This window comes from Lithobates pipiens, unplaced genomic scaffold, assembly GCF_037356315.1.
Source record: "Lithobates pipiens isolate NorthernLeopardFrog02 unplaced genomic scaffold, aLitPip1_a1.2 Scaffold_22, whole genome shotgun sequence".
Classification (NCBI taxonomy): domain Eukaryota; kingdom Metazoa; phylum Chordata; class Amphibia; order Anura; family Ranidae; genus Lithobates; species Lithobates pipiens.
The window spans coordinates 1,945,890-1,971,949 of NW_027507784.1; the positions used below are offsets into that span (position 1 = coordinate 1,945,890).

At 52.8% G+C, this 26,060-nt stretch overlaps 1 protein-coding gene across 1 annotated transcript in view; it reads right to left on the bottom strand.

The window, feature by feature from the left end:
• The window catches only part of LOC144000322 (integrin alpha-D-like), a 123,399-nt gene that overhangs the window by 60,387 nt on the left and 36,952 nt on the right, over positions 1 to 26,060 (bottom strand). The window contains exons 7-12 of the mRNA XM_077494060.1: positions 23,610 to 23,755; positions 14,180 to 14,330; positions 10,955 to 11,099; positions 8,335 to 8,408; positions 7,857 to 7,989; positions 3,895 to 4,034 (exon numbers count right to left, since the gene is read on the bottom strand). Of these exons, the coding sequence (XP_077350186.1) occupies positions 3,895 to 4,034; positions 7,857 to 7,989; positions 8,335 to 8,408; positions 10,955 to 11,099; positions 14,180 to 14,330; positions 23,610 to 23,755 (789 nt within the window). The remainder of the gene's footprint in view (positions 1 to 3,894; positions 4,035 to 7,856; positions 7,990 to 8,334; positions 8,409 to 10,954; positions 11,100 to 14,179; positions 14,331 to 23,609; positions 23,756 to 26,060) is intronic.

Below are 26,060 nucleotides of genomic sequence, written 5' to 3' on the forward strand. Positions count from 1 at the left end.
TTTCTATTATTTTCTATTCTGATCTATTATTTTATTTTATTCTACTCTATTATTTTATTTTATTTTCTATGCTATTATTTTATTTTCTATTATTTTCTATTCTGATCTATTATTTTATTTTATTCTACACTATTATTTTATTTTATTTTCTATGCTATTATTTTATTTTCTATTATTTTCTATTCTGATCTATTATTTTATTTTATTCTACACTATTATTTTATTTTATTTTCTATGCTATTATTTTATTTTCTATTATTTTCTATTCTGATCTATTATTTTATTTTATTCTACACTATTATTTTATTTTATTTTCTATGCTATTATTTTATTTTCTATTATTTTCCATTCTAATCTATTATCTTATTTTCTATTTTATTCTCTTTTTTTCGATTCTATTATTTTTTGTTTTATTCTATTCTGATCTGGTGTGTTCTATTTCTTTTTTTTTTCTCATCTATTCTTTTTTATTCTTTTCTGTATAGCAGCTTAATTAGAAATACTCATCTTACTTCACCTTTATACCTTTCCTGTATTTATTGAAATATATTTCCAGATTAGATTTCAAATTCATTTTCAAAATTCAATTCTTATATTTGTTATTTTCAAATCGATTCGAAATTCGAATTGGAAAATAGAATTTTTGAAATGTTGAATTTCAGACGATGGATATATTTGTTCTATTTTATTCTTTTCTATTTTTTTAATCCTACTATATTATGTTCTATTAAATGCTATTCTTTTTTTTATTCTATTTGCAATTCTATTCTATTCTAATATTTTATTTTCTATTTAATTATTTTTTTTCTATTCTATTCTTTTTTATTCTTTTCTATAAAACAACCTAAGTGGGAATCATCATCTTATTTCACTTTTATACCTTACTGTATTTATTACTTCCATATATTTATATTTTATATGTTTCCATTTCAAATTCAAATTCATTTTTGAATTCTGATAATTAATTTAGTTATAATTTATTTCGGATTCATTGAAATCCGTTGTGATTTGGAAAGATACATCCCAATCTCCGAATAATGAAAATTTAGACTGAATTTCGAATTTGTAATAAAATGAATCGCACATGTCTAGTCAAGGCATCCTCTTTACTTTGTTCCTCTGCTAAGTATGAGGTAGGTGTCCTGAGCATAGACAAGAGCTCGGGGGATACTACTTCCTCCTCCTGCACCTCCAATGATGTTCTCACCAGGCCTGAGGCCTTCCCTCAGCATCATAGGAGGTAGGTGTCCTGAGCATAGACAAGAGCTCGGGTGATACTACTTCCTCCTCCTGCACCTCCAATGATGTTCTCACCAGGCCTGAGGCCTTCCCTCAGCATCATAGGAGGTAGGTGTCCTGAGCATAGACAAGAGCTCGGGTGATACTACTTCCTCCTCCTGCACCTCCAATGATGTTCTCACCAGGCCTGAGGCCTTCCCTCAGCATCATAGGAGGTAGGTGTCCTGAGCATAGACAAGAGCTCGGGTGATACTACTTCCTCCTCCTGCACCTCCAATGATGTTCTCACCAGGCCTGAGGCCTTCCCTCAGCATCATAGGAGGTAGGTGTCCTGAGCATAGACAAGAGCTCGGGGGATACTACTTCCTCCTCCTGCACCTCCAATGATGTTCTCACCAGGCCTGAGGCCTTCCCTCAGCATCATAGGAGGTAGGTGTCCTGAGCATAGACAAGGGCTCGGGTGATACTACTTCCTCCTCCTGCACCTCCAATGATGTTCTCACCAGGCCTGAGGCCTTCCCTCAGCATCATAGGAGGTAGGTGTCCTGAGCATAGACAAGAGCTCGGGTGATACTACTTCCTCCTCCTGCACCTCCAATGATGTTCTCACCAGGCCTGAGGCCTTCCCTCAGCATCATAGGAGGTAGGTGTCCTGAGCATAGACAAGAGCTCGGGTGATACTACTTCCTCCTCCTGCACCTCCAATGATGTTCTCACCAGGCCTGAGGCCTTCCCTCAGCATCATAGGAGGTAGGTGTCCTGAGCATAGACAAGAGCTCGGGGGATACTACTTCCTCCTCCTGCACCTCCAATGATGTTCTCACCAGGCCTGAGGCCTTCCCTCAGCATCATAGGAGGTAGGTGTCCTGAGCATAGACAAGAGCTCGGGTGATACTACTTCCTCCTCCTGCACCTCCAATGATCTTCTCACCAGGCCTGAGGCCTTCCCTCAGCATCATAGGAGGTAGGTGTCCTGAGCATAGACAAGAGCTCGGGTGATACTACTTCCTCCTCCTGCACCTCAAATGATCTTCTCACCAGGCCTGAGGCCTTCCCTCAGCATCATAGGAGGTAGGTGCCCTGAGCATAGATAAGAGCTCAGGTGATACTACTTCCTCCTCCTGCACCTCCAATGATGTTCTCACCAGGCCTGAGGCCTTCCCTCAGCATCATAGGAGGTAGGTGTCCTGAGCATAGACAAGAGCTCGGGTGATACTACTTCCTCCTCCTGCACCTCCAATGATGTTCTCACCAGGCCTGAGGCCTTCCCTCAGCATCATAGGAGGTAGGTGTCCTGAGCATAGACAAGAGCTCGGGTGATACTACTTCCTCCTCCTGCACCTCAAGTGATGTTCTCACCAGGCCTGAGGCCTTCCCTCAGCATCATAGGAGGTAGGTGTCCTGAGCATAGACAAGAGCTCGGGTGATACTACTTCCTCCTCCTGCACCTCAAATGATGTTCTCACCAGGCCTGAGGCCTTCCCTCAGCATCATAGGAGGTAGGTGTCCTGAGCATAGACAAGAGCTCGGGTGATACTACTTCCTCCTCCTGCACCTCAAATGATCTTCTCACCAGGCCTGAGGCCTTCCCTCAGCATCATAGGAGGTAGGTGCCCTGAGCATAGACAAGGGCTCTGGTGATACTACTTCCTCCTCCTGCACCTCAAATGATGTTCTCACCAGGCCTGAGGCCTTCCCTCAGCATCATAGGAGGTAGGTGCCCCGAGCATAGACAAGGGCTCTGGTGATACTACTTCCTCCTCCTGCACCTCAAATGATGTTCTCACCAGGCCTGAGGCCTTCCCTCAGCATCATAGGAGGTAGGTGTCCTGAGCATAGACAAGAGCTCGGGTGATACTACTTCCTCCTCCTGCACCTCAAATGATGTTCTCACCAGGCCTGAGGCCTTCCCTCAGCATCATAGGAGGTAGGTGTCCTGAGCATAGACAAGGGCTCGGGTGATACTACTTCCTCCTCCTGCACCTCCAATGAGGTTCTCACCAGGCCTGAGGCCTTCCCTCAGCATCATAGGAGGTAGGTGTCCTGAGCATAGACAAGAGCTTGGGTGATACTACTTCCTCCTCCTGCACCTCAAATGATGTTCTCACCAGGCCTGAGGCCTTCCCTCAGCATCATAGGAGGTCCACTTGACTCCTAGCAAGGCCGCCTCCTTCACAAGCTCCTCCGCTTTATTGTTTACTACTGGAACCTCCTGTAACTTTTTTGGTGAGCTTTTGCATTAACAATGAGGTTCAGCACTTTTTCTTGTCCATAAATCTCTCAGCACTAAGCTATATCACAGAGCTTCCCCCCGGGGCTTCACCTAACCCCCCCTTGTGAGCCACAGAGGCATTTACTTGGTCACATCCGTTCATCCACCCATCAATCCATCCATTCATGGACCACACATTCTGTATTCCCACCCTGCAGAGAGGCACCAGAAGACAGTTAAGCGTCAGAATGAAGTTTCTTCACAATTCTCTTATCAGACTATGACTTGGGTGTCGCAATGCCTAGAAGGAAGCTTCTGATCTCTTGAGGTGTCACCACAACTGCTGTTAAATGATTTCCTCTACACTGGAGGTTTCAAGGTGATGAAATATGTGACCTTACCCCTAGTTCTGTCCCCACGCCTTGCCTCCCCGTACTATTTACCATTTCCCCGTAGATCGCAGCCTTCTGCTTCCACTCAGAGGTTTTTGGGTCGCGTTTGTAGATTAGGACTTTGCCGGTATATTTGTATCTTGGGGCTCCGGTGGCAATCAGGTCCTTTTCCAGATGTAGCACAGAGTAACCTGGAAAGAATCAGTCCAAAACATCTTAGACAAATATTGGTTTACATTATTTGGAGTCGTGAAAAGCTCTATGGTGAAGGACATTATCCTTCTGTCTGGAGGACAGACTGTTTTACCATCAGTAGATGGTTTCTTTACCATAAGAGCATAAGGGATACCCTACTAGATGTTGTAGCTATGAAAAATCCAGTGACACAACTACAATAACTTGTAACCTTCATCCAAAAAAAGCTAGGGTAGATTATGTAGGTGGTCTACTTTCTCCACTGCAGGTGGGGCTCAACTGAAGCATCATTGCAGGGGGAGGGGAAATTATTTCCTCTATGGTTTTCCGGGTCACAGGGGGCAGCTGATTGGATGCTGGCACCCTATGTGACTCTTGGTGGCCATCTTGGCCATCTTTCTTATTTAAAGAGGAAGTAAACCCTGATGAGTTTACTTCCTCTTTCATTCCCTGCAAAGGCAAAGCATAATGGACTACTATGCATCGCATCGCATCGCATCGCATAGTAGCCCATTATGTGTCACTTACCTGACACAGGAGCCAGCGAAGTCACCGCTGTCCCCTGTAGTCCGCCGCATCCATCTTGTGGGTGGGGTCGCACAGCTCCGCCGCTGTCATTCAGCGAAGCCGCGATGACGTCACTCCCGCGCATGCGCACGGGAGTCGACAAATGCGGCAGCTCCATTCTTGGAAATGCCGCGCTCAGTGCGCCTGCGCGCCGCTGTCTACGGCGCATGCGCCGTAGACAGCGGTGCCCGTTTTCGGGCAAATATCTCCTAAACCATATAGGTTTAGGAGATATTGCTTGGACCTACAGGTAAGCTTTAATCTAGGCTTACCTGTAGGTCAAAGTGGTTTGTAAGGGTTTACAATCACTTTAAGAACCTTGCTCCTGGGTTTGGCACGCATTTTGCAAGTGGCCAGAGCAGGAAAAGCTCACCCTTCTGGCAGGGAAAGTGCTTAGCCTCAGAGAGAGGTTCCAGATGAGATGGGGCAGTGCAGGGGCACACCATCCTTTCTGGAAGCCTCCCCCAGGGCCGCTGATAGGCCAGTACAACTGGCCCTGCTGTACCGGGCCTGACCAGCAGGGGGGCCCGGGCAACCTGAACTGCAAAGTTAATTTTTATGTATATAAAAAAAAAAGATTCTCCTCCACAGATCATCGTATGCCATCAGCGAACTGCAATACTTACCCTGCCAATACCCTGCCAATACTCTGCAATAAATACCCTGCCAATACTCTGCAATACGTACCCTGCCAATACTCTGCAATACATACCCCGCCAATACTCTGCAATACTTATCCTGCCAATACCCTGCCAATACTCTGCAATACTTACCCCGCCAATACTCTGCAATACATACCCCGCCAATAATCTGCAATACATACCCTGCCAATAATATGCAATAAATACCCCGCCAATACTCTGCAATACATACCCTGCCAATACCCTGCCAATACTCTGCAATACATACCCCGCCAATAATCTGCAATACATACCCTGCCAATAATATGCAATACATACCCCGCCAATACTCTGCAATACATACCCTGCCAATAATATGCAATACATACCCCGCCAATACTCTGCAATACATACCCTGCCAATACTCTGCAATACCCTGCCAATACTTATTATGTATTACATATAGATATTAAAGAGGTCTGTTCTCATCTGAATATTTCTTTTGGATAATCAAACCTATAACTGGCTGGAGAAAAACAAATATCACTTGTAGACAAACCTACACTTTGTTTCAAGGCGGGGTCTGGGGAGGGGCAATGGGTGGAGCCAGGGGTGGGGCTGAAGGAGGGACCAGGGGCGGGGCCAGGGTGGAGCTGAAGGGGGCCCCGTCAGGTAGGCTGTACGGGGCCCCATGATTTCTATCAGCGGCCCTGGCCTCCCCACTTGGATACTGACCGCCCAGGCCACATTTCACCCCTTGAGACAGAAGCTGTCGGCGCACCTGAGGCCTACTTCTACTGACACATCGCTGTTTCATGCTGCGAGTGCTCCTGATTGGGTTGCCTTCCCCCCAGGCCTGTTCTGTATTAGGCTACAATATATTTCTGTTTCTGCGCACTTGGATTCAAAGTGTTTTTCTGCTGCCGCCCCATGCTGCACCCACCCTCAAGCATACGGTATGCCCTACCAGATGTTGCAACTATGATGAGCTATGATGAATCCAGTGAAACAACTACAATAACTTGTAACCCTCACCCAGAAAAACTAGGGGTCCTCACAGCCCAAAATGGCCTTACCAGAGTTTGTGTAGGTCTGCCATGTTTTTGTCCAGGGATTTGTCCTTAAGGCAGGTGTAGATTGGCTACAAGCACTGCCTATATCAGCTTATATTATTGTAGCCACAGGAACACCCTCCCACCCTACTCCCCACCTATAGTGACTCCATCATCATCTTCTCACTGCATGCATGTGTGTTGATTTCTTTTGCCAAGAGCAGAATGGCCACCTATACCTGTCCAAAATTACATCTGAGGGGTCAAGGAGGATTTTTGTCCACAGCTGCTCGGGATAATGGGTTTTACTACTTCTGGGGCAAATGCTGGAGCTTGGATCTCCTGAAGTTGAAAGACATGGGATAAGAAGATGGCTAATGGAGCCATTTGCCTTGACTGGAGAATTTATTGAAATTGAGAGCACAGATACAGCATCCTAAGACCTTTTGTAGTGCTATTAATTTTACTAAATCCTCCAATCACTGGAAACAGCATCATGGACCATGGGTGGACAGTGGCTGGTTTTTCTCATGGTATGTTCTGGATGGACATGGGTCTTATTGAGCCCGATCATATAAATAAAAATATGTCTTTACTAAAAACAGAGTTGTGACGGAAGCGTCCAGCACCCAGCCTGGGTACCTCCGTCAGTATACAGCTTCTGCCAGTCTGGAACCAGGAACCAGGTATTAAAGCTGAATATTGCACCCAAGATACTAGGCGATGCTAGCTTAGTTGCAAACTGGAACTGGCTCTTTATTGTAAATTCACACAGAATATATACCATGCAGGATCAGGTAGAGCCTAATCACATTTCCCCAACAATACAAACTGTAAACAGTAATATATATATATATATATATATATATATATATATATATATATATATAAGAAAAACCCAACATAAAGGTCAATCTAATTAAATAGTAAGCTAATCAACATAAACATATAACATCCCACAATGGTTCGATTACAAGGTAAAGTGCTCACAATATTTATCACATCTCCAAGAGATAAGCAGACAAACAGAAACAATAGGTGACTCAATTAACTATGGGAATGCACACTTAGGAGGCACATACTTAACAATAAGCACATCAAAACTTAATAAACAAATGATATCAGGAGACCCCAGTATCAGGTTTATTTGAGCTGATCATATTACCACCTACTCTGAGTCTCATAGTCTAAAGCAGTCATTGCTGGTTTGGGCACAAGGGCCCTAAATCTGTGTGTTTCGGTGGAGACATGGACCCGAATCCACAGCAATACCACTCCAAGGGTCCCCCAGTCATACACCCCCCCCAAGAATAGAGCCCCCTCAGAAGCCAGGGTCCATAGTTAGTAAACAACAGGCTACCCTACAGTTATCCTCCAAAACCCCCTGCCCTGGCTGGGTCTGTCACAAGAGTAATTTCCCTTATGGTTCAGCCCATAGCACTGTAACATTCTCTTCCAGAAATCTTTTATATCTTGATGGTCTCCTAAGTTTCTTTACTACCATATCAACATGGTACATGACCAGAGCATTACAGGAACATATGCCCTTCGATCAATAGAAAGAAAGATAAAAACTCACCTAGGTAGGAGTCCACCATGTCTGTCTGGTCCTTTGTGGCATTTATCCAGGTGCCATTTTGATGACCATCTTTAAAGATGTATACCCCACCAGACCAGCCGTATGCTCCAACTGCCCCAAGTATTACTCCATCCTAAGGATAGACAAAATAATCAATACAGAGAAACCCTAGAGTTGGTCTCTAGCCCTAGTCTGCAGATGATGGAACATGTGAGATACTCTGCTGAGGAAGAGGGACTGAGAAAAATATGAATTTGGTAGCTGGGTTCACCGGGAAATGTTTGTGAAAGGGTCACACATCGTATCTACCTCTAGTAGAGAAGGAAGATTCCCCTATACAGGAACCCATGTCTGAGCCTCTACACAAAGAGCAGCAGGATGGCTGCAATGGGGCTTACTAAAACCCTGGCTGGTAAAATATGTAACTAATGAGTATGTCTAGTAATCCCTTGTATCATCCTCCTTGTTCAGGGTTTACCGGAGTTAGATCTACACTGAATCCTTCCTGAGAAAATTCCCTCTGGATAGAAGTTGCATTCTTGGACTGTGTGCCTGCGGAGGAGAGAAGAAGAAATGTTGTCACTTCCGCTTGTAGTCAGGAGCAGTCGTGTCTCATCTTCTGTGAGAGGCACAGGGAAGGTTAAAGATGAGGTACAGGGGAGCTGAGAGGTTGTCAGAGACACAGGTGAGGTGAGAAAAAGGGGAGTCAGGTGAGGAGAAGTTGAGGTGAAGCACAGGTGAGGAACAGGTGAGGTGAAGCACAGGTGAGGTGAAGCACAGGTAAGGAACAGGTGAGGTGAAGCACAGGTGAGGAGGAGGTGAGGTGAAGCACAGGCGAGGAGGAGGTGAGGTGAAGCACAGGCGAGGAGGGGGTGAGGTGAAGCACAGGTGAAGAACAGATGAGGTGAAGCACAGGTGAGGAACAGGTGAGGTGAGACACAGGCGAGGAGGGGGTGAGGTGAAGCACAGGTGAGGAACAGGTGAGGTGAAGCACAGGTGAGGTGATACACAGGCAAGGAGGGGGTGAGGTGAAGCACGGGTGTGGAGGGGGTGAGGTGAGGAGGAGGTGAGGTGAGACACAGGTGAGGAGGGGGTGAGGTGAGACACAGGTGAGGAGGGGGTGAGGTGAAGCACAGGTGAGGAGGAGTTGAGGTGAAGCACAGGTGAGGTGATACACAGGCAAGGAGGGGGTGAGGTGAAGCACGGGTGAGGAGGGGGTGAGGTGAGGAGGAGGTGAGGTGAAGCACAGGTGAGGAGGGGGTGAGGTGAGACACAGGTGAGGAGGGGGTGAGGTGAAGCACAGGTGAGGAGGAGTTGAGGTGAGACACAGGTGAGGAGGGAGTGAGGTGAAGCACAGGTGAGGTGAGACACAGGTGAGGAGGGGGTGAGGTGAAGCACAGGTGAGGAGGGGGTGAGGTGAGACACAGGTGAGGAGGGGGTGAGGTGAAGCACAGGTGAGGAGGAGTTGAGGTGAGACACAGGCGAGGAGGGAGTGAGGTGAAGCACAGGTGAGGTGAGACACAGGTGAGGAGGAGGTGAGGTGAGACACAGGCGAGGAGGGAGTGAGGTGAAGCACAGGTGAGGTGAGACACAGGTGAGGAGGGGGTGAGGTGAAGCACAGGTGAGGAGGGGGTGAGGTGAGACACAGGTGAGGAGGGGGTGAGGTGAAGCACAGGTGAGGAGGAGTTGAGGTGAGACACAGGCGAGGAGGGAGTGAGGTGAAGCACAGGTGAGGTGAGACACAGGTGAGGAGGAGGTGAGGTGAGACACAGGCGAGGAGGGAGTGAGGTGAAGCACAGGTGAGGTGAGACACAGGTGAGGAGGAGGTGAGGGGAGACACAGGTGAGAAGGAAGTGAGGTGAGACACAGGTGAGGAGGGGGTGAGGTGAGACACAGGTGAGGAGGGGGTGAGGTGAGGAGTGGGTGAGGTGAGGAGTGGGTAAGGTGAGGAGGGGGTGAGGTGAGGAGTGGGTGAGGTGAGGAGTGGGTAAGGTGAGGAGGGGGTGAGGTGAGGAGTGGGTGAGGTGAGGAGTGGGTAAGGTGAGGAGGGGGTGAGGTGAGGAGTGGGTGAGGAAAGGAGGGGGTGAGGTGAGGAGTGGGTGAGGGGAGGAGTGGGTAAGGTGAGGAGGGGGTGAGGTGAGGAGTGGGTGCGGTGAGGAGGAGGTGAGGTGAGGAGGGGGTGAGGAGGAGGTGAGGTGAGGAGGAGGTGAGGTGAGGAGGGGGTGAGGTGAGACACATTTCTGGTTGGAACTGATGGTGCGATAGTAGGATGAGGAGGACGTTATAGTGGAGATAGGCGTAGACACAGGTGAGGAGGAGGTGAGGTGAGGAGGAGGTGAGGTGAGACACAGGTGAGGAGGAGGTGAGGTGAGACACAGGTGAGGAGGAGGGGAGGTGAGGAGGAGGTGAGGTGAGGAGGAGGTGAGGTGAGGAGGAGGTGAGGTGAGGAGGTGAGGTGAGACACAGGTGAGGAGGAGGTGAGGTGAGGAGGAGGTGAGGTGAGACACAGGTGAGGAGGAGGGGAGGTGAGGAGGAGGTGAGGTGAGGAGGAGGTGAGGTGAGACACAGGTGAGGAGGAGGGGAGGTGAGGAGGAGGTGAGGTGAGACACAGGTGAGGAGGGGTGAGATGAGACACAGGTGAGGAGGAGGTGAGGTGAGACACAGGTGAGGAGGAGGTGAGGTGAGGAGGAGGTGAGGTGAGACACAGGTGAGGAGGAGGTGAGGTGAGACACAGGTGAGGAGGAGGTGAGGTGAGGAGGAGGTGAGGTGAGACACAGGTGAGGAGGGGGTGAGGTCAGACACAGGTGAGGAGGAGGTGAGGAGGAGGTGAGGAGGAGGTGAGACACAGGTGAGGAGGGGGTGAGGTGAGACACAGGTGAGGAGGGGGTGAGGTGAGACACAGGTGAGGAGGAGGTGAGATGAGGAGGAGGTGAGGTGAGACACAGGTGAGGAGGAGGTGAGGTGAGGAGGAGGTGAGGTGAGACACAGGTGAGGAGGAGGTGAGGTGAGGAGGAGGTGAGGTGAGACACAGGTGAGGAGGAAGTTATAGTGGAGATAGGCGGAGACACGGGGGAATGGCGGCTGGTAGGACTCGGCACCTTCGATGGAGAAGATGGTGTCCTGCAGAGATGATTGGATGTGACTCAGAGTTGAAAAGTTGGAGACGGGAAAGATGTAATCCGGTGATGAAGAAATCATCTTCAGCTCGGTGTATGGTTTGCCGGTACGGAAGTTTTCGCCCACCTGCAGAGGAATCCACAGAAGACTATTAGGAAGTATGTCCAGAAGAGAATGTACATGGAAGAGGTTGGGTGACTCCAGAGCCGACTCGCGGGCGCTCACTTCCATGGGCACATAGATGAAGGCATTACCCAACATCTACACTTTAATGAAGACCATCAGCAGTGAGTGGCCACCCCTCCATCATGCGGGGGTCACTCCATCCATCACCATAAATATTGGTGGGATCGGTGATGATTGGGAGTGAGTGGAATGTCTAATGCCGCGTACACACCATCAGACTATCCAGCGGAGAGTCCGTCGGACAATCTGCCCGTGTGTGGGCTCCGGCAGACTTTTTCTTTCCAAAAGTCCAGTGGACTTAGAAAGAAGTTTTCACTCAAAATTGTCCGCCGGACTATGGCGGGAGTCCGCACATGGAGGAAAGTCCGTTCATTTTGAACGTGGCTCCAGGTAGCTGGGACTAGTGAAGGAGGTCAATGTCGCGGCCTCCATCGGCCAGATTGACACCTCTCTGGCCCCGTCACCTGGTATGGACTTAAAGGGGAAGCCCTACACCGAAAAAACGGCGTGGGGGTCCCCCCAAAGTCCATATCAGACTCTTATCTGAGCACGCAGCCCGGCCGGTCAGGAAAGGGGGTGGGGATGGCCGAGCGCCCCCCCCCCCCTCCTGAGCCATACCAGGCCACATGCCCTCAACATGGGGAGTGCTTTGGGGAAGGGGGGTCATGCGGCCCCCCCACCCCAAAGCACCTTGTCCCCATGTTGATGAGGACAAGGGCCTCTTCCCAACAACCCTGGCCATTGGTTGTTGGGGTCTGCGAGCGGGGGGCTTATCGGAATCCGGGAGCCCCCTTTAATAAGGGGCCCCCAGATACCGGCCCCCCACCCTATGTGAATGAGTATTGGGGTACAATGTACCCCTACCCATTCACCTGGTGAAAAAAAGTGTAAAGGAAAAATCACAACACATGTTTTTAAAATAATTTATTGCACATCTCCGGTGGTCTTCCGTCTTGGGGGGGTCTTCTCGCCGGACTCCTCCGTGATCTTCTGCTAGCTCTTTTACTAGTGGAGGAGCCCGGCTTTCTTCTTCGTCGCCGCTGCCGTCCGGGGGTCTTCTTCCGACTTCGGGGGTCTTGTCCCCCTCTTTGGGGGTCTTGTCCCCTTCTTCAGGTCTTCTTACCGGGCCTCCGCTTTCTTCTTCCAACTCTTTTACTAGCGGTGGCCCGGTCTTCTGTCGCCGCCTTCTCTTCTTCCTTGAGATGTTGACTTGACGCTCTCTCTGGTCGCAATGACAGGGACGCGTTGTGCGGCGACTTATATAAGGGCAATGGGCGGGCTCACCGGGTGATGTCACATGGTGAACCCGCCCCCTTATCATGTCATAGTCCCAGTATCCTCCGTGACTGTGACATCATAAGGGGGTGGGGGGTCACCATGTGACATCACCCGGTGACCCCGCCCACTGTCCCTATATAAGTCTCCGCACAACGCGTCCCTGTCATTGAGGCCAGAGAGAGCGTTGAGTCAACATCTCAAGGAAGAAGAGAAGGCGGCAGCGGCGATAGAAGACCGGCCCACCGCTAGTAAAAGAGCTGGAAGAAGAAAACGGAGGCCCCGGCAAGAAGACCCGAAGAGGGGGGCAAGACCACCGAAAAGGGGGATAAGAAGACCCGAAGAGGGGGGCAAGACCCCCGAAGAGGGGGACAAGAAGACCCGAAGAGGGGGGCAAGACCACCGAAAAGGGGGACAAGAAGACCCGAAGAGGGGGGCAAGACCCCCGAAGAGGGGGACAAGAAGACCCGAAGAGGGGGACAAGACCCCCGAAGAGGGGGACAAGACCCCCGAAGTCGGAAGAAGACCCCTGGACGGCAGCAGTGACGAAGAAGAAAGCCGGGCTCCTCCGCTAGTAAAAGAGCTAGCAGAAGATCGCGGAGGAGTCCGGCGAGAAGCCCCCCCAAGACGGAGGACCACCGGAGCTGTGTTATGTTTTTGTCTTTACACTTTTTTTCACCAGGTGAATGGGTAGGGGTACAATGTACCCCATACTCATTCACATAGAGTGGGGGGGCGGTATTTGGGGGCCCCCTTATTAAAGGGGGCTCCCGGATTCCGATAAGCCCTCCCCGGCCGCAGACCCTGACAACCAACGGCCAGGGTTGTCGGGAAGAGGCCCTTGTCCTCATCAACATGGGGACAAGGTGCTTTGGGGCACCCCCATGTTGAGGGCACGCGGCCTGGTACAGCTCAGGAGCCGCATTCAAAATGAACAGACTTTTCTCCGTGTGTGGGCAAGTCCATTCATTTCAAAAGTCCGGCGGACTCCCGCCATAGTCCGGCGGTTTGTCTGCCGGAAAAGTCCGGTCGTGTGTGGGCAGGTCCTCTCGTTCGGAAAGTCAGGTGGACCTCCTCTGCAAAGTCCGGTGGTTTGTCCGCCGGATAGTCCGATCGTGCGTAAGCGGCATTAGTCTGCCGGATAGTCCGATCGTGCGTAGGCGGCATTAGTCTGCTGGATCGTGCGTACGCGGCATTAGTCTGCCGGATAGTCCGATCGTGCGTAAGCGGCATTAGTCTGCTGGATAGTCCAATCGTGCGTAGGCGGCATTAGTCTGCTGGATCGTGCGTAGGTGGCATTAGTCTGCTGGATCGTGCGTAGGCGGCATTAGTCCGCCGGATAGTCCGATCATGCGTAGGCGGCATTAGTCTGCTGGATCGTGCGTAAGCGGCATTAGTCTGCTGGATAGTCCAATCGTGCGTAGGCGGCATTAGTCTGCTGGATCGTGCGTAGGTGGCATTAGTCTGCTGGATCGTGCGTAGGCGGCATTAGTCCGCCGGATAGTCCGATCGTGCGTAGGCGGCATTAGTCTGCTGGATCGTGCGTAAGCGGCATTAGTCTGCTGGATAGTCCAACCGTGCGTAAGTGGCATTAGTCTGCCGGATAGTCCGATCGTGCGTAGGCGGCATTAGTCTGCTGGATCGTGCGTAAGCGGCATTAGTCTGCTGGATAGTCCGATCGTGCGTAAGCGGCATTAGTCTGTACAGAGACATCTATATACAAGAACATCATGATGGATAGTTACCCCGATGGAAATCCGTTTAATACCGAGATCGTTGGCCCTGGAAATGGACTTGTCTAAATCTCCGTGGTCGGAGGACTCTCCATCTGTGATGACGATGAGAACCTGCTGGGACTTATTCCGGAACCTTCGCTGAGGGACAAAAAGATTCTCTCTAGAGAAAAACAGATTGTGAGAAGCAGCTGAGCGCCAACATTCCGAGAATTAGGACAAACTTTGCTGTCCGCCAACACCCAACAAGCGTTCCTGAGGTCCCCTCGCGGGTCTCCTGAGGTCCCCTCGCGGGTGTCCTGAGGTCCCCTCGCGGGTGTCCTGAGGTCCCCTCGCGGGTGTCCTGAGGTCCCCTCGCGGGTGTCCTGAGGTCCCCTCGCGGGTCTCCTGAGGTCCCCTCGCGAGTGTCCTGAGATCCCCTCGCGGGTCTCCTGAGGTCCCCTCGCGGGTCTCCTGAGCTCCCCTCGTGGGTCTCCTGAGGTCCCCTCGCCGGTGTCCTGAGGTCCCCTCGCGGGTCTCCTGAGCTCCCCTCGCGGGTGTCCTGAGCTCCCCTCGCGGGTCTCCTGAGGTCCCCTCGCGGGTCTCCTGAGCTCCCCTCGCGGGTCTCCTGAGGTCCCCTCGCGGGTCTCCTGAGGTCCCCTCGCGGGTCTCCTGAGCTCCCCTCGCGGGTCTCCTGAGCTCCCCTCGCGGGTGTCCTGAGGTCCCCTCGCGGGTCTCCTGAGGTCCCCTCGCGGGTCTCCTGAGCTCCCCTCGCGGGTGTCCTGAGGTCCCCTCGCGGGTCTCCTGAGCTCCCCTCGCGGGTCTCCTGAGGTCCCCTCGCGGGTCTCCTGAGGTCCCCTCGCGGGTCTCCTGAGCTCCCCTCGCGGGTCTCCTGAGCTCCCCTCGCGGGTCTCCTGAGCTCCCCTCGCGGGTCTCCTGAGCTCCCCTCGCGGGTCTCCTGAGGTCCCCTCGCGGGTCTCCTGAGCTCCCCTCGCGGGTCTCCTGAGCTCCCCTCGCATGTCTCCTGAGCTCCCCTCGCGGGTGTCCTGAGGTCCCCTCGCGGGTGTCCCTGAGGTCCCCTCGCGGGTCTCCTGAGGTCCCCTCGCGGGTCTCCTGAGCTCCCCTCGCGGGTGTCCTGAGGTCCCCTCGCGGGTGTCCTGAGGTCCCCTCGCGGGTCTCCTGAGGTCCCCTCGCCGGTCTCCTGAGGTCCCCTCGCGGGTCTCCTGAGCTCCCCTCGCGGGTGTCCTGAGGTCCCCTCGCCGGTCTCCTGAGGTCCCCTCGCGGGTCTCCTGAGCTCCCCTCGCGGGTCTCCTGAGCTCCCCTCGCGGGTGTCCTGAGGTCCCCTCGCGGGTCTCCTGAGGTCCCATCGCGGGTCTCCTGAGCTCCCCTCGCGGGTGTCCTGAGGTCCCCTCGCGGGTCTCCTGAGCTCCCCTCGCGGGTCTCCTGAGGTCCCCTCGCGGGTCTCCTGAGGTCCCCTCGCGGGTCTCCTGAGCTCCCCTCGCGGGTCTCCTGAGCTCCCCTCGCGGGTGTCCTGAGGTCCCCTCGCGGGTCTCCTGAGCTCCCCTCGCGGGTCTCCTGAGGTCCCCTCGCGGGTCTCCTGAGCTCCCCTCGCGGGTCTCCTGAGCTCCCCTCGCATGTCTCCTGAGCTCCCCTCGCGGGTGTCCTGAGGTCCCCTCGCGGGTGTCCTGAGGTCCCCTCGCGGGTCTCCTGAGGTCCCCTCGCGGGTCTCCTGAGCTCCCCTCGCGGGTGTCCTGAGGTCCCCTCGCCGGTCTCCTGAGGTCCCCTCGCGGGTCTCCTGAGCTCCCCTCGCGGGTGTCCTGAGGTCCCCTCGCCGGTCTCCTGAGGTCCCCTCGCGGGTCTCCTGAGCTCCCCTCGCGGGTCTCCTGAGCTCCCCTCGCGGGTCTCCTGAGCTCCCCTCGCGGGTGTCCTGAGGTCCCCTCGCGGGTGTCCTGAGGTCCCCTCGCGGGTCTCCTGAGGTCCCATCGCGGGTCTCCTGAGCTCCCCTCGCGGGTGTCCTGAGGTCCCCTCGCGGGTCTCCTGAGGTCCCCTCGCGGGTGTCCTGAGGTCCCCTCGCGGGTCTCCTGAGGTCCCCTCGCGGGTCTCCTGAGCTCCCCTCACGGGTGTCCTGAGGTCCCCTCGCGGGTCTCCTGAGCTCCCCTCGCGGGTCTCCTGAGGTCCCCTCGCGGGTCTCCTGAGGTCCCCTCGCGGGTCTCCTGAGGTCCCCTCGCGGGTCTCCTGAGCTCCCCTCGTGGGTCTCCTGAGCTCCCCTCGCGGGTGTCCTGAGCTCCCCTCGCGGGTCTCCTGAGGTCCCCTCGCGGGTCTCCTGAGCTCCCCTCGCGGGTCTCCTGAGCTCCCCTCGCATGTCTCCTGAGCTCCCCTCGCGGGTGTCCTGAGGTCCCCTCGCGGGTGTCCTGAGGTCCCCTCGCGGGTCTCCTGAGGTCCCCTCGCGGGTCTCCTGAGCTCCCCTCGCGGGTGTCCTGAGGTCCCCTCGCGGGTCTCCTGAGGTCCCCTCGCGGGTCTCCTGAGCTCCCCTCGCGGGTGTCCTGAGGTCCCCTCGCGGGTCTCCTGAGCTCCCCTCGCGGGTGTCCTGAGGTCCCCTCGCCAGTCTCCTGAGGTCCCCTCGCGGGTCTCCTGAGCTCCCCTCGCGGGTCTCCTGAGCTCCCCTCGCGGGTGTCCTGAGGTCCCCTCGCGGGTGTCCTGAGGTCCCCTCGCGGGTCTCCTGAGGTCCCATCGCGGGTCTCCTGAGCTCCCCTCGCGGGTGTCCTGAGGTCCCCTCGCGGGTCTCCTGAGGTCCCCTCGCCGGTCTCCTGAGGTCCCCTCGCGGGTGTCCTGAGGTCCCCTCGCGGGTCTCCTGAGCTCCCCTCGTGGGTCTCCTGAGGTCCCCTCGCCGGTGTCCTGAGGTCCCCTCGCGGGTCTCCTGAGCTCCCCTCGCAGGTGTCCTGAGCTCCCCTCGCGGGTCTCCTGAGGTCCCCTCGTGGGTCTCCTGAGCTCCCCTCGTGGGTCTCCTGAGGTCCCCTCGCGGGTCTCCTGAGGTCCCCTCGCGGGTCTCCTGAGGTCCCCTCGCGGGTCTCCTGAGCTCCCCTCGCGGGTCTCCTGAGCTCCCCTCGCGGGTGTCCTGAGGTCCCCTCGCGGGTCTCCTGAGCTCCCCTCGCGGGTGTCCTGAGGTCCCCTCGTGGGTCTCCTGAGCTCCCCTCGCGGGTCTCCTGAGGTCCCCTCGCGGGTCTCCTGAGCTCCCCTCGCGGGTCTCCTGAGCTCCCCTCGCGGGTCTCCTGAGCTCCCCTCGCGGGTGTCCTGAGCTCCCCTCGCGGGTGTCCTGAGGTCCCCTCGCGGGTCTCCTGAGCTCCCCTCGCGGGTCTCCTGAGGTCCCCTCGCGGGTCTCCTGAGCTCCCCTCGCGGGTCTCCTGAGCTCCCCTCGCATGTCTCCTGAGCTCCCCTCGCGGGTGTCCTGAGGTCCCCTCGCGGGTGTCCTGAGGTCCCCTCGCGGGTCTCCTGAGGTCCCCTCGCGGGTCTCCTGAGCTCCCCTCGCGGGTGTCCTGAGGTCCCCTCGCGGGTCTCCTGAGGTCCCCTCGCCGGTCTCCTGAGCTCCCCTCGCGGGTCTCCTGAGCTCCCCTCGCGGGTGTCCTGAGGTCCCCTCGCCGGTCTCCTGAGGTCCCCTCGCGGGTCTCCTGAGCTCCCCTCGCGGGTCTCCTGAGCTCCCCTCGCGGGTGTCCTGAGGTCCCCTCGCGGGTGTCCTGAGGTCCCCTCGCGGGTCTCCTGAGGTCCCATCGCGGGTCTCCTGAGCTCCCCTCGCGGGTGTCCTGAGGTCCCCTCGCGGGTCTCCTGAGGTCCCCTCGCGGGTCTCCTGAGCTCCCCTCGCGGGTGTCCTGAGGTCCCCTCGCGGGTCTCCTGAGGTCCCCTCGCCGGTCTCCTGAGGTCCCCTCGCGGGTCTCCTGAGCTCCCCTCGCGGGTGTCCTGAGGTCCCCTCGCCGGTCTCCTGAGGTCCCCTCGCGGGTCTCCTGAGCTCCCCTCGCGGGTCTCCTGAGCTCCCCTCGCGGGTGTCCTGAGGTCCCCTCGCGGGTGTCCTGAGGTCCCCTCGCGGGTCTCCTGAGGTCCCATCGCGGGTCTCCTGAGCTCCCCTCGCGGGTGTCCTGAGGTCCCCTCGCGGGTCTCCTGAGGTCCCCTCGCCGGTCTCCTGAGGTCCCCTCGCGGGTGTCCTGAGGTCCCCTCGCGGGTCTCCTGAGGAATTGATGTTCTCCAGCAACAAGTCTTGCAAGTACAGAAAAAAGTCCTCACAATCCTGCCAGAAATCCAGTGTCCTTCTAACATCCTGGGCACTGAACTGGCAGCAGGGTTGCCAACCTCCGTAAGTGAAATTTACTGACACCACACATAAAACTTCCCTGGCTGGGCCAATTTTTTTACTGACAGTCCAACAAGATACCCAAAAGGACCCTTTTCACGGTATTTATATCAATATTTAGGCTACAAACATGTAGGTAGTGCGATCAGCACTGTGCTTCAGGCAAAATCCATATTTCTCCATTTACATGACAGTCAGGGTAATATAACCTAGCACAGAGTCCCCCCTTATATCAGAGTCTGCAGGATTTCCCTTTACAGTGCACTCTGATGTAATAGGGAATTCTGCAGACCCTGATGTAAGGGAGAATGCTGCAGACTCTATTGTAAAGGGAAACTATGATGTAAGGAAGTCTCCACAGCCCTTCTTCCTTGCACAAGAGTCCCCAGAGTTCCCCCTTACATCAGACTCCACAGAATCCCCCCCTTACATCAGACTCCACAGAGTTCCCCCTTACATCAGACTCCACAGAATCCCCCCCTTACATCAGACTCCACAGAGTTCCCCCTTACATCAGACTCCACAGAATCCCCCCCTTACATCAGACTCCACAGAGTTCCCCCTTACATCAGACTCCACAGAATCCCCCCCCTTACATCAGACTCCACAGAATCCCCCCTTACATCAGACTCCACAGAATCCCCCCCTTACATCAGACTCCACAGAGTTCCCCCTTACATCAGACTCCACAGAATCCCCCCCTTACATCAGACTCCACAGAATCCCCCCTTACATCAGACTCCACAGAGTTCCCCTTTACATTAGACTCCGCAGAGTTCCCCCTTACATCAGACTCCACAGAGTTCCCCTTTACATCAGAATCCACAGACTTCCTCCTTACATCAGAATCCACAGACTTCCCCCTTACATCAGACTCCACAGAGTTCCCCCTTACATCAGACTCCACAGAGTTCCCCTTTACATCAGACTCCACAGAGTTCACCCTTACATCAGACTCCGCAGAGTTCCCCCTTACATCAGAGTCCATAGAGTTATCCCTTACATCAGACTCCACAGAGTTCCCCTTTACATCAGACTCCACAGAGTTCCCCCTTACATCAGACTCAACAGAGTTCCCCTTTACATCAGACTCCACAGAGTTCCCCTTTACATCAGACTCCACAGAGTTCCCCCTTACATCAAACTCAACAGAGTTCCCCATTACATCAGAGTCCACAGAGTTTCCCCTTACATCAGACTCAACAGAGTTCCCCTTTACATCAGACTCCACAGAGTTCCCCCTTACATCAGACTCCACAGAGTTCCCCCTTACATCAGACTCCACAGAGTTCCCCCTTACATCAGACTCAACGGAGTTCCCCTTTACATCAGACTCCACAGAGTTCCCCTTTACATCAGACTCCACAGGTTCCCACTTACCTATTTTTTTAGGGGACGCCGTTATCCGATAACAGACATTTACAGACAGCTTGTAAACTGCCCAATATTTACAGACTGTCAGTAAATTTACAGAGGGTTGGCAACTCTGACTGACACGTCATCAGCTTTCTTCTCCTTGTGTAATAGAGATGAGGAGAGTAGGAAGAGAGCTGCCTAGGGTGACAACTCTGCCCCTTTATAGACTCTGTCAGGTGTGGTCACCCTGGGAAAGGTTGTTTGGTCTCGGATAGATTCCATATGCTACCAATTTTGTTTCGTTTCGGAATTCGTTTCGTTTTCGTTAAATTTAGTTTTGTTTATTAATTTTCCAACAAATTCCAATTTTTTTCGCAATGATTCGAATTCGGATCCGTCGAGAAATGTTGGGCCACTTAGAATTCTGTGTGAATAATGGCTGTGTGTAAGGAGTGGGCCGGGAAGCTGGTCGCCGAGTCCTTAACCACCCGCCATATAGCAAAATGACGCCGGCAAAGTGGTTGTGTTATCCTGACCGGGCGTCACATGACGTGGTCAGGATAACAAGCCACTGCGCCACCCCGGGGGGCGCGGATAGTGGAGATCGTTGTTGCGGCGTGTTAGTTTGACACACCACAACTCCGATCTAGGTAAAGAGTCTCTGACAGAGACTCTTTACCACGTGATCAGCCGTGTCCTATCACAGCTGATCCCGATGTAAACAGGAAGAGCCGTTTATCGGCTTTTCCTCACTCGCCTCTGACAGACGCGCGTAGAGGAGAGCCGACCGGCTGCTCTCCAGACATGGGGGGGGGTCTGTGCTGATCAGTGCAGCCCCCCTCTCGGATGCCCACCTAGGACCACCAGGATGCCGCTAGGACCACCAGGGATTGCCACCACACTGGACCCCCAGGCATGCCACCCTAGACCACCAGGGAAATGCCCATCGGTGCCCAGGAAGCTGCCAATCAGTGCCAATGTAAAATGCTTGCCAGTGCCAGAGCCACCAGTGATGCCTATCAGTGAAATCTATCAGTGCCAGGCCCTTCAGGTCTAGTATGGATTCTAAGGGGAACCCCATGCCAAAATTAAAAAAAAAAACGGTGTAGGGTCCTCCCCAATCCATGCCAGGCCCTTCAGGTCTAGTATGGATTCTAAGGGGAACCCCATGCCAAGATTTAAAAGAAAATGGTGTAGGGTCCTTCCCAATCCATACCAGGCCCTTCATCAAAATTTAAAAGAAAACGGTGTAGGGTCCTTCCCAATCCATACCAGGCCCTTCACCAAAATTTTAAAGAAAACGGTGTAGGGTCCTCCCCAATCCATACCAGGCCCTTCAGGTCTAGTATGGATTCTAAGGGGAACCCCATGCCAAAATTTAAAAGAAAACTGCGTAGGGTCCTTCCCAATCCATACCGGGCCCTTCACCAAAATTTAAAAGAAAACGGCGTAGGGTCCTCCCCAATCCATACCAGGCCCTTCACCAAAATTTAAAAGAAAACGGTGTAGGATCCTCCCCAATCCATACCAGGCCCTTCACCAAAATTTAAAAGAAAACGGTGTAGGGTCCTCCCCAATCCATACCAGGCCCTTCAGGTCTAGTGAGGATTCTAAGGGGAACCCCATGCCAAGATTTAAAAGAAAACAGTGTAGGGTCCTCCCCAATCCATACCAGGCCCTTCAGGTCTAGTATGGATTCTAAGGGGAACCCCATGCCAAGATTTAAAAGAAAATGGCGTAGGGTCCTCCCCAATCCATACCAGGCCCTTCAGGTCTAGTATGGATTCTAAGGGGAACCCCATGCCAAGATTTAAAAGAAAACGGTGTAGGGTCCTCCCCAATCCATACCAGGCCCTTCACCAAAATTTAAAAGAAAACGGTGTAGGGTCCTCCCCAATCCATACCAGGCCCTTCAGGTCTAGTGAGGATTCTAAGGGGAACCCCATGCCAAGATTTAAAAGAAAACAGTGTAGGGTCCTCCCCAATCCATACCAGGCCCTTCAGGTCTAGTATGGATTCTAAGGGGAACCCCATGCCAAGATTTAAAAGAAAATGGCGTAGGGTCCTCCCCAATCCATACCAGGCCCTTCAGGTCTAGTATGGATTCTAAGGGGAACCCCATGCCAAGATTTAAAAGAAAATGGCGTAGGGTCCTTCCCAATCCATACCAGGCCCTTCACCAGAATTTAAAAGAAAACGGCGTAGGGTCCTTCCCAATCCATACCAGGCCCTTCAGGTCTAGTGAGGATTCTAAGGGGAACCCCATGCCAAGATTTAAAAGAAAACGGTGTAGGGTCCTCCCCAATCCATACCAGGCCCTTCAGGTCTAGTATGGATTCTAAGGGGAACCCCATGCCAAGATTTAAAAGAAAATGGCGTAGGGTCCTCCCCAATCCATACCAGGCCCTTCAGGTCTAGTATGGATTCTAAGGGGAACCCCATGCCAAGATTTAAAAGAAAACAGTGTAGGGTCCTCCCCAATCCATACCAGGCCCTTCAGGTCTAGTATGGATTCTAAGGGGAACCCCATGCCAAGATTTAAAAGAAAATGGCGTAGGGTCCTTCCCAATCCATACCAGGCCCTTCACCAAAATTTAAAAGAAAACGGCGTAGGGTCCTCCCCAATCCATACCAGGCCCTTCAGGTCTAGTATGGATTGTAAGGGGAACCCCATGCCAAAATTTAAAAGGAAACGGCGTAGGGTTCTCCCCAATCCATACCAGGCCCTTCAGGTCTAGTATGGATCCTAAGGGGAACCCCATGCCAAAATTTAAAGAAAAAACGCCATGGGGTTTCCCCTAAAATCCATACTAGACCCTTATCTGAGCATGCAGCTGGTAGGCTCCTGAATCATACCAAGCCACATACCCTCAACATGGGGAGGGCGGTGCTTTGGGGCAGGGGAGGCTCTGGGGCAGAGTCACCTGATATCAGCGGGTGACCCCGTCCCGTCTGAGGTCCCCGGCCGAGGCATGCTCGAAACAAATTTCAACAAAATTTGTTACTATTTCATTTGGCAAATTTGGATACATCCGAATCTCCAAATAACCCAGATTTTGTTTGAATATGTATTCGAAACCGAAACGAATTGCATATGTCTGAAAGGAAGAGTGTTACTGGTAGGACCTCCAAAAGGGGGAAAAAATAGAGCAAATGCAGCCCCTTTATCTAAGGACTGGGGCAATCTACAAGACATTACATTTCTATTCTTGGGTTTAGATATTCTATTCTATAAATATTTTCGAATGCGGTTGAAATAATTTCGAATCATGTCGAATTCATTCGTTATATTTCTTTCGTATTCGTTGTAATTTGTTATTTTTTTATTTGGACATTCGGATGCATCCGAATGTCCGAAAGATGCAAAATTCGGCCGAATTTCGATTCGTTACGAAACGAATTGCACAAGCCTAATCATTACAGATGTCATTAAAGTCATCCCTGGTGGTCCTGCCCTCATGGTCCTTGTGTAGGTACCTCTTGCTTTGGTAAGACAACAATGTGTCTCCGTCTCCCAAATCTTATGTGTTGTCACCCTGTGACATGGGCTTCCCATGGAGACCACACGTGGGTGTTCCATCACACATTACACAGATATTATACACTGATATCACCATAAGGAACCCCGTCCTGAGAAATGTCACACAGCCTTCGATGGATGTGGCCAGGAAGCGGATGCACACATAGGAGGCAGGAGACCAGCAGTAGATTGAAGATAAAATTCAATATTGCTCAGCTATCTCAAAATGAAATGTTTCTGGTACTCACATAGCTTTGAGGATCCCTTTTGCGGTATAGGTCATTTTTTCTCCCTTATATGAAATGCTTTTGAGAAGACTGAAGCTCAACTCGGTGGAAAATCGTGTGAAGTTGAAAAGTGTTCGGATATCCATGCCGTACAGCATGAGAGCGAACTGGCAGGAGAGAGAAGACAGCTCGTTACACAATGACATGGTTAGGTTGGAAAATAAAAGACAGAAGTCCATCTAGTTCAACCAACAGAGAAAAACAAACCAAATGAAAAGCCCCATAAACACAATCCCATGCCCACAGCTGATCCAGAGGAAGGAAAAAAAAAAGACAAATGGATGGATGAATTGCCCATCTATCCACCATTGTCCAACCAGAAACTTGGTGGGCAGGCTGGCATTTTCCTGCTGAGGGGCACCACATACAAAGGAGCATCCACCTAAAATGAAATATCTAAGCCTGGCCCAGACAAAGAATCTTTAAGTATCTGGATGGTGGGAAGCCTTTCTTTCTTTCCTTGGGTTCTTACCTCTGTGTTTCTGTAGGGTAGCACCCAGGTGGTGTTGGGTTCTTACCTCTGTGTTTCTGTAGGGTAGCACCCAGGTGGTGTTGGGTTCTTACCTCTGTGTCTGTAGGATAGCACCCAGGAGGTTCTGGGTTCTTACCTCTGTGTCTGTAGGATAGCACGCAGGAGGTGTTGGGTTCTTACCTCTGTGTCTGTAGGGTAGCACCCAGGAGGTGTTGGGTTCTTACCTCTATGTCTGTAGGATAGCACCCAGGAGGTGTTGGGTTCTTACCTCTGTGTCTGTAGGGTAGCACCCATACTGTGTTGGGTTCTTACGTCTGTGTCTGTAGGGTAGCACCCAGGTGGTGTTGGGTTCTTACCTCTATGTCTGTAGGGTAGCACCCAGGAGGTGTTGGGTTCTTACCTCTGTGTCTGTAGGATAGCACCCAGGAGGTGTTGGGTTCTTACCTCTGTGTCTGTAGGGTAGCACCCATACTGTGTTGGGTTCTTACGTCTGTGTCTGTAGGGTAGCACCCAGGTGGTGTTGGGTTCTTACCTCTGTGTCTGTAAGATAGCATCCAGGAGTTTCTGGGTTCTTACCTCTGTGTCTGTAGGATAGCACCCAGGAGGTGTTGGGTTCTTACCTCTGTGTCTGTAGGATAGCACCCAGGAGGTTCTGGGTTGTTACCTCTGTGTCTGTAGGATAGCACCCAGGAGGTTCTGGGTTCTTACCTCTGTGTCTGTAGGATAGCACCCAGGAGGTTCTGGGTTTTTACCTCTGTGTCTGTAGGATAGCACCCAGGAGGTTCTGGGTTCTTACCTCTGTGTCTGTAGGATAGCACCCAGGAGGTTCTGGGTTGTTACCTCTGTGTCTGTAGGATAGCACCCAGGAGGTTCTGGGTTCTTACCTCTGTGTCTGTAGGATAGCACCCAGGAGGTTCTGGGTTCTTACCTCTGTGTCTGTAGGATAGCACCCAGGAGGTTCTGGGTTTTTACCTCTGTGTCTGTAGGATAGCACCCAGGAGGTGTTGGGTTCTTACCTCTGTGTCTGTAGGGTAGCACCCATACTGTGTTGGGTTCTTACGTCTGTGTCTGTAGGGTAGCACCCAGGTGGTGTTGGGTTCTTACCTCTGTGTCTGTAGGGTAGCACCCATACTGTGTTGTGTTCTTACGTCTGTGTCTGTAGGGTAGCACCCAGGGGGTGTTGGGTTCTTACCTCTGTGTCTGTAAGATAGCATCCAGGAGGTTCTGGGTTCTTACCTCTATGTCTGTAGGATAGCACCCAGGAGGTTCTGGGTTCTTACCTCTGTGTCTGTAGGATAGCACCCAGGAGGTGTTGGGTTCTTACCTCTGTGTCTGTAGGGTAGCACCCAGGAGGCATTGGGTTGTTACCTCTGTGTCTGTAGGATAGCATCCAGGAGGTTCTGGGTTCTTACCTCTGTGTCTGTAGGATAGCACCCAGGAGGTGATGGGTTCTTACCTCTATGTATGTAGGATAGCACCCAGGAGGTTCTGGGTTCTTACCTCTGTGTCTGTAGGATAGCACCCAGGAGGTGTTGGGTTCTTACCTCTATGTATGTAGGATAGCACCCAGGAGGTTCTGGGTTCTTACCTCTGTGTCTGTAGGGTAGCACCCAGGAGGTGTTGGGTTCTTACCTCTGTGTCTGTAGGGTAGCACCCAGGAGGCATTGGGTTGTTACCTCTGTGTCTGTAGGATAGCACCCAGGTGGTGTTGGGTTCTTACCTCTGTGTCTGTAGGGTAGCACCCAGGAGGTGTTGGGTTCTTACTTCTCTGTCTGTAGGATAACACACAGGCTGTGTTGGGTTCTTACCTCTGTGTCTGTAGGATAACACACAGGTTGTGTTGGGTTCTTACCTCTGTGTCTGTATGATAGCACCCAGGAGGTTCTGGGTTCTTACCTCTGTGTCTGTAGGATAGCACCCAGGAGGTTGTGGGTTCTTAC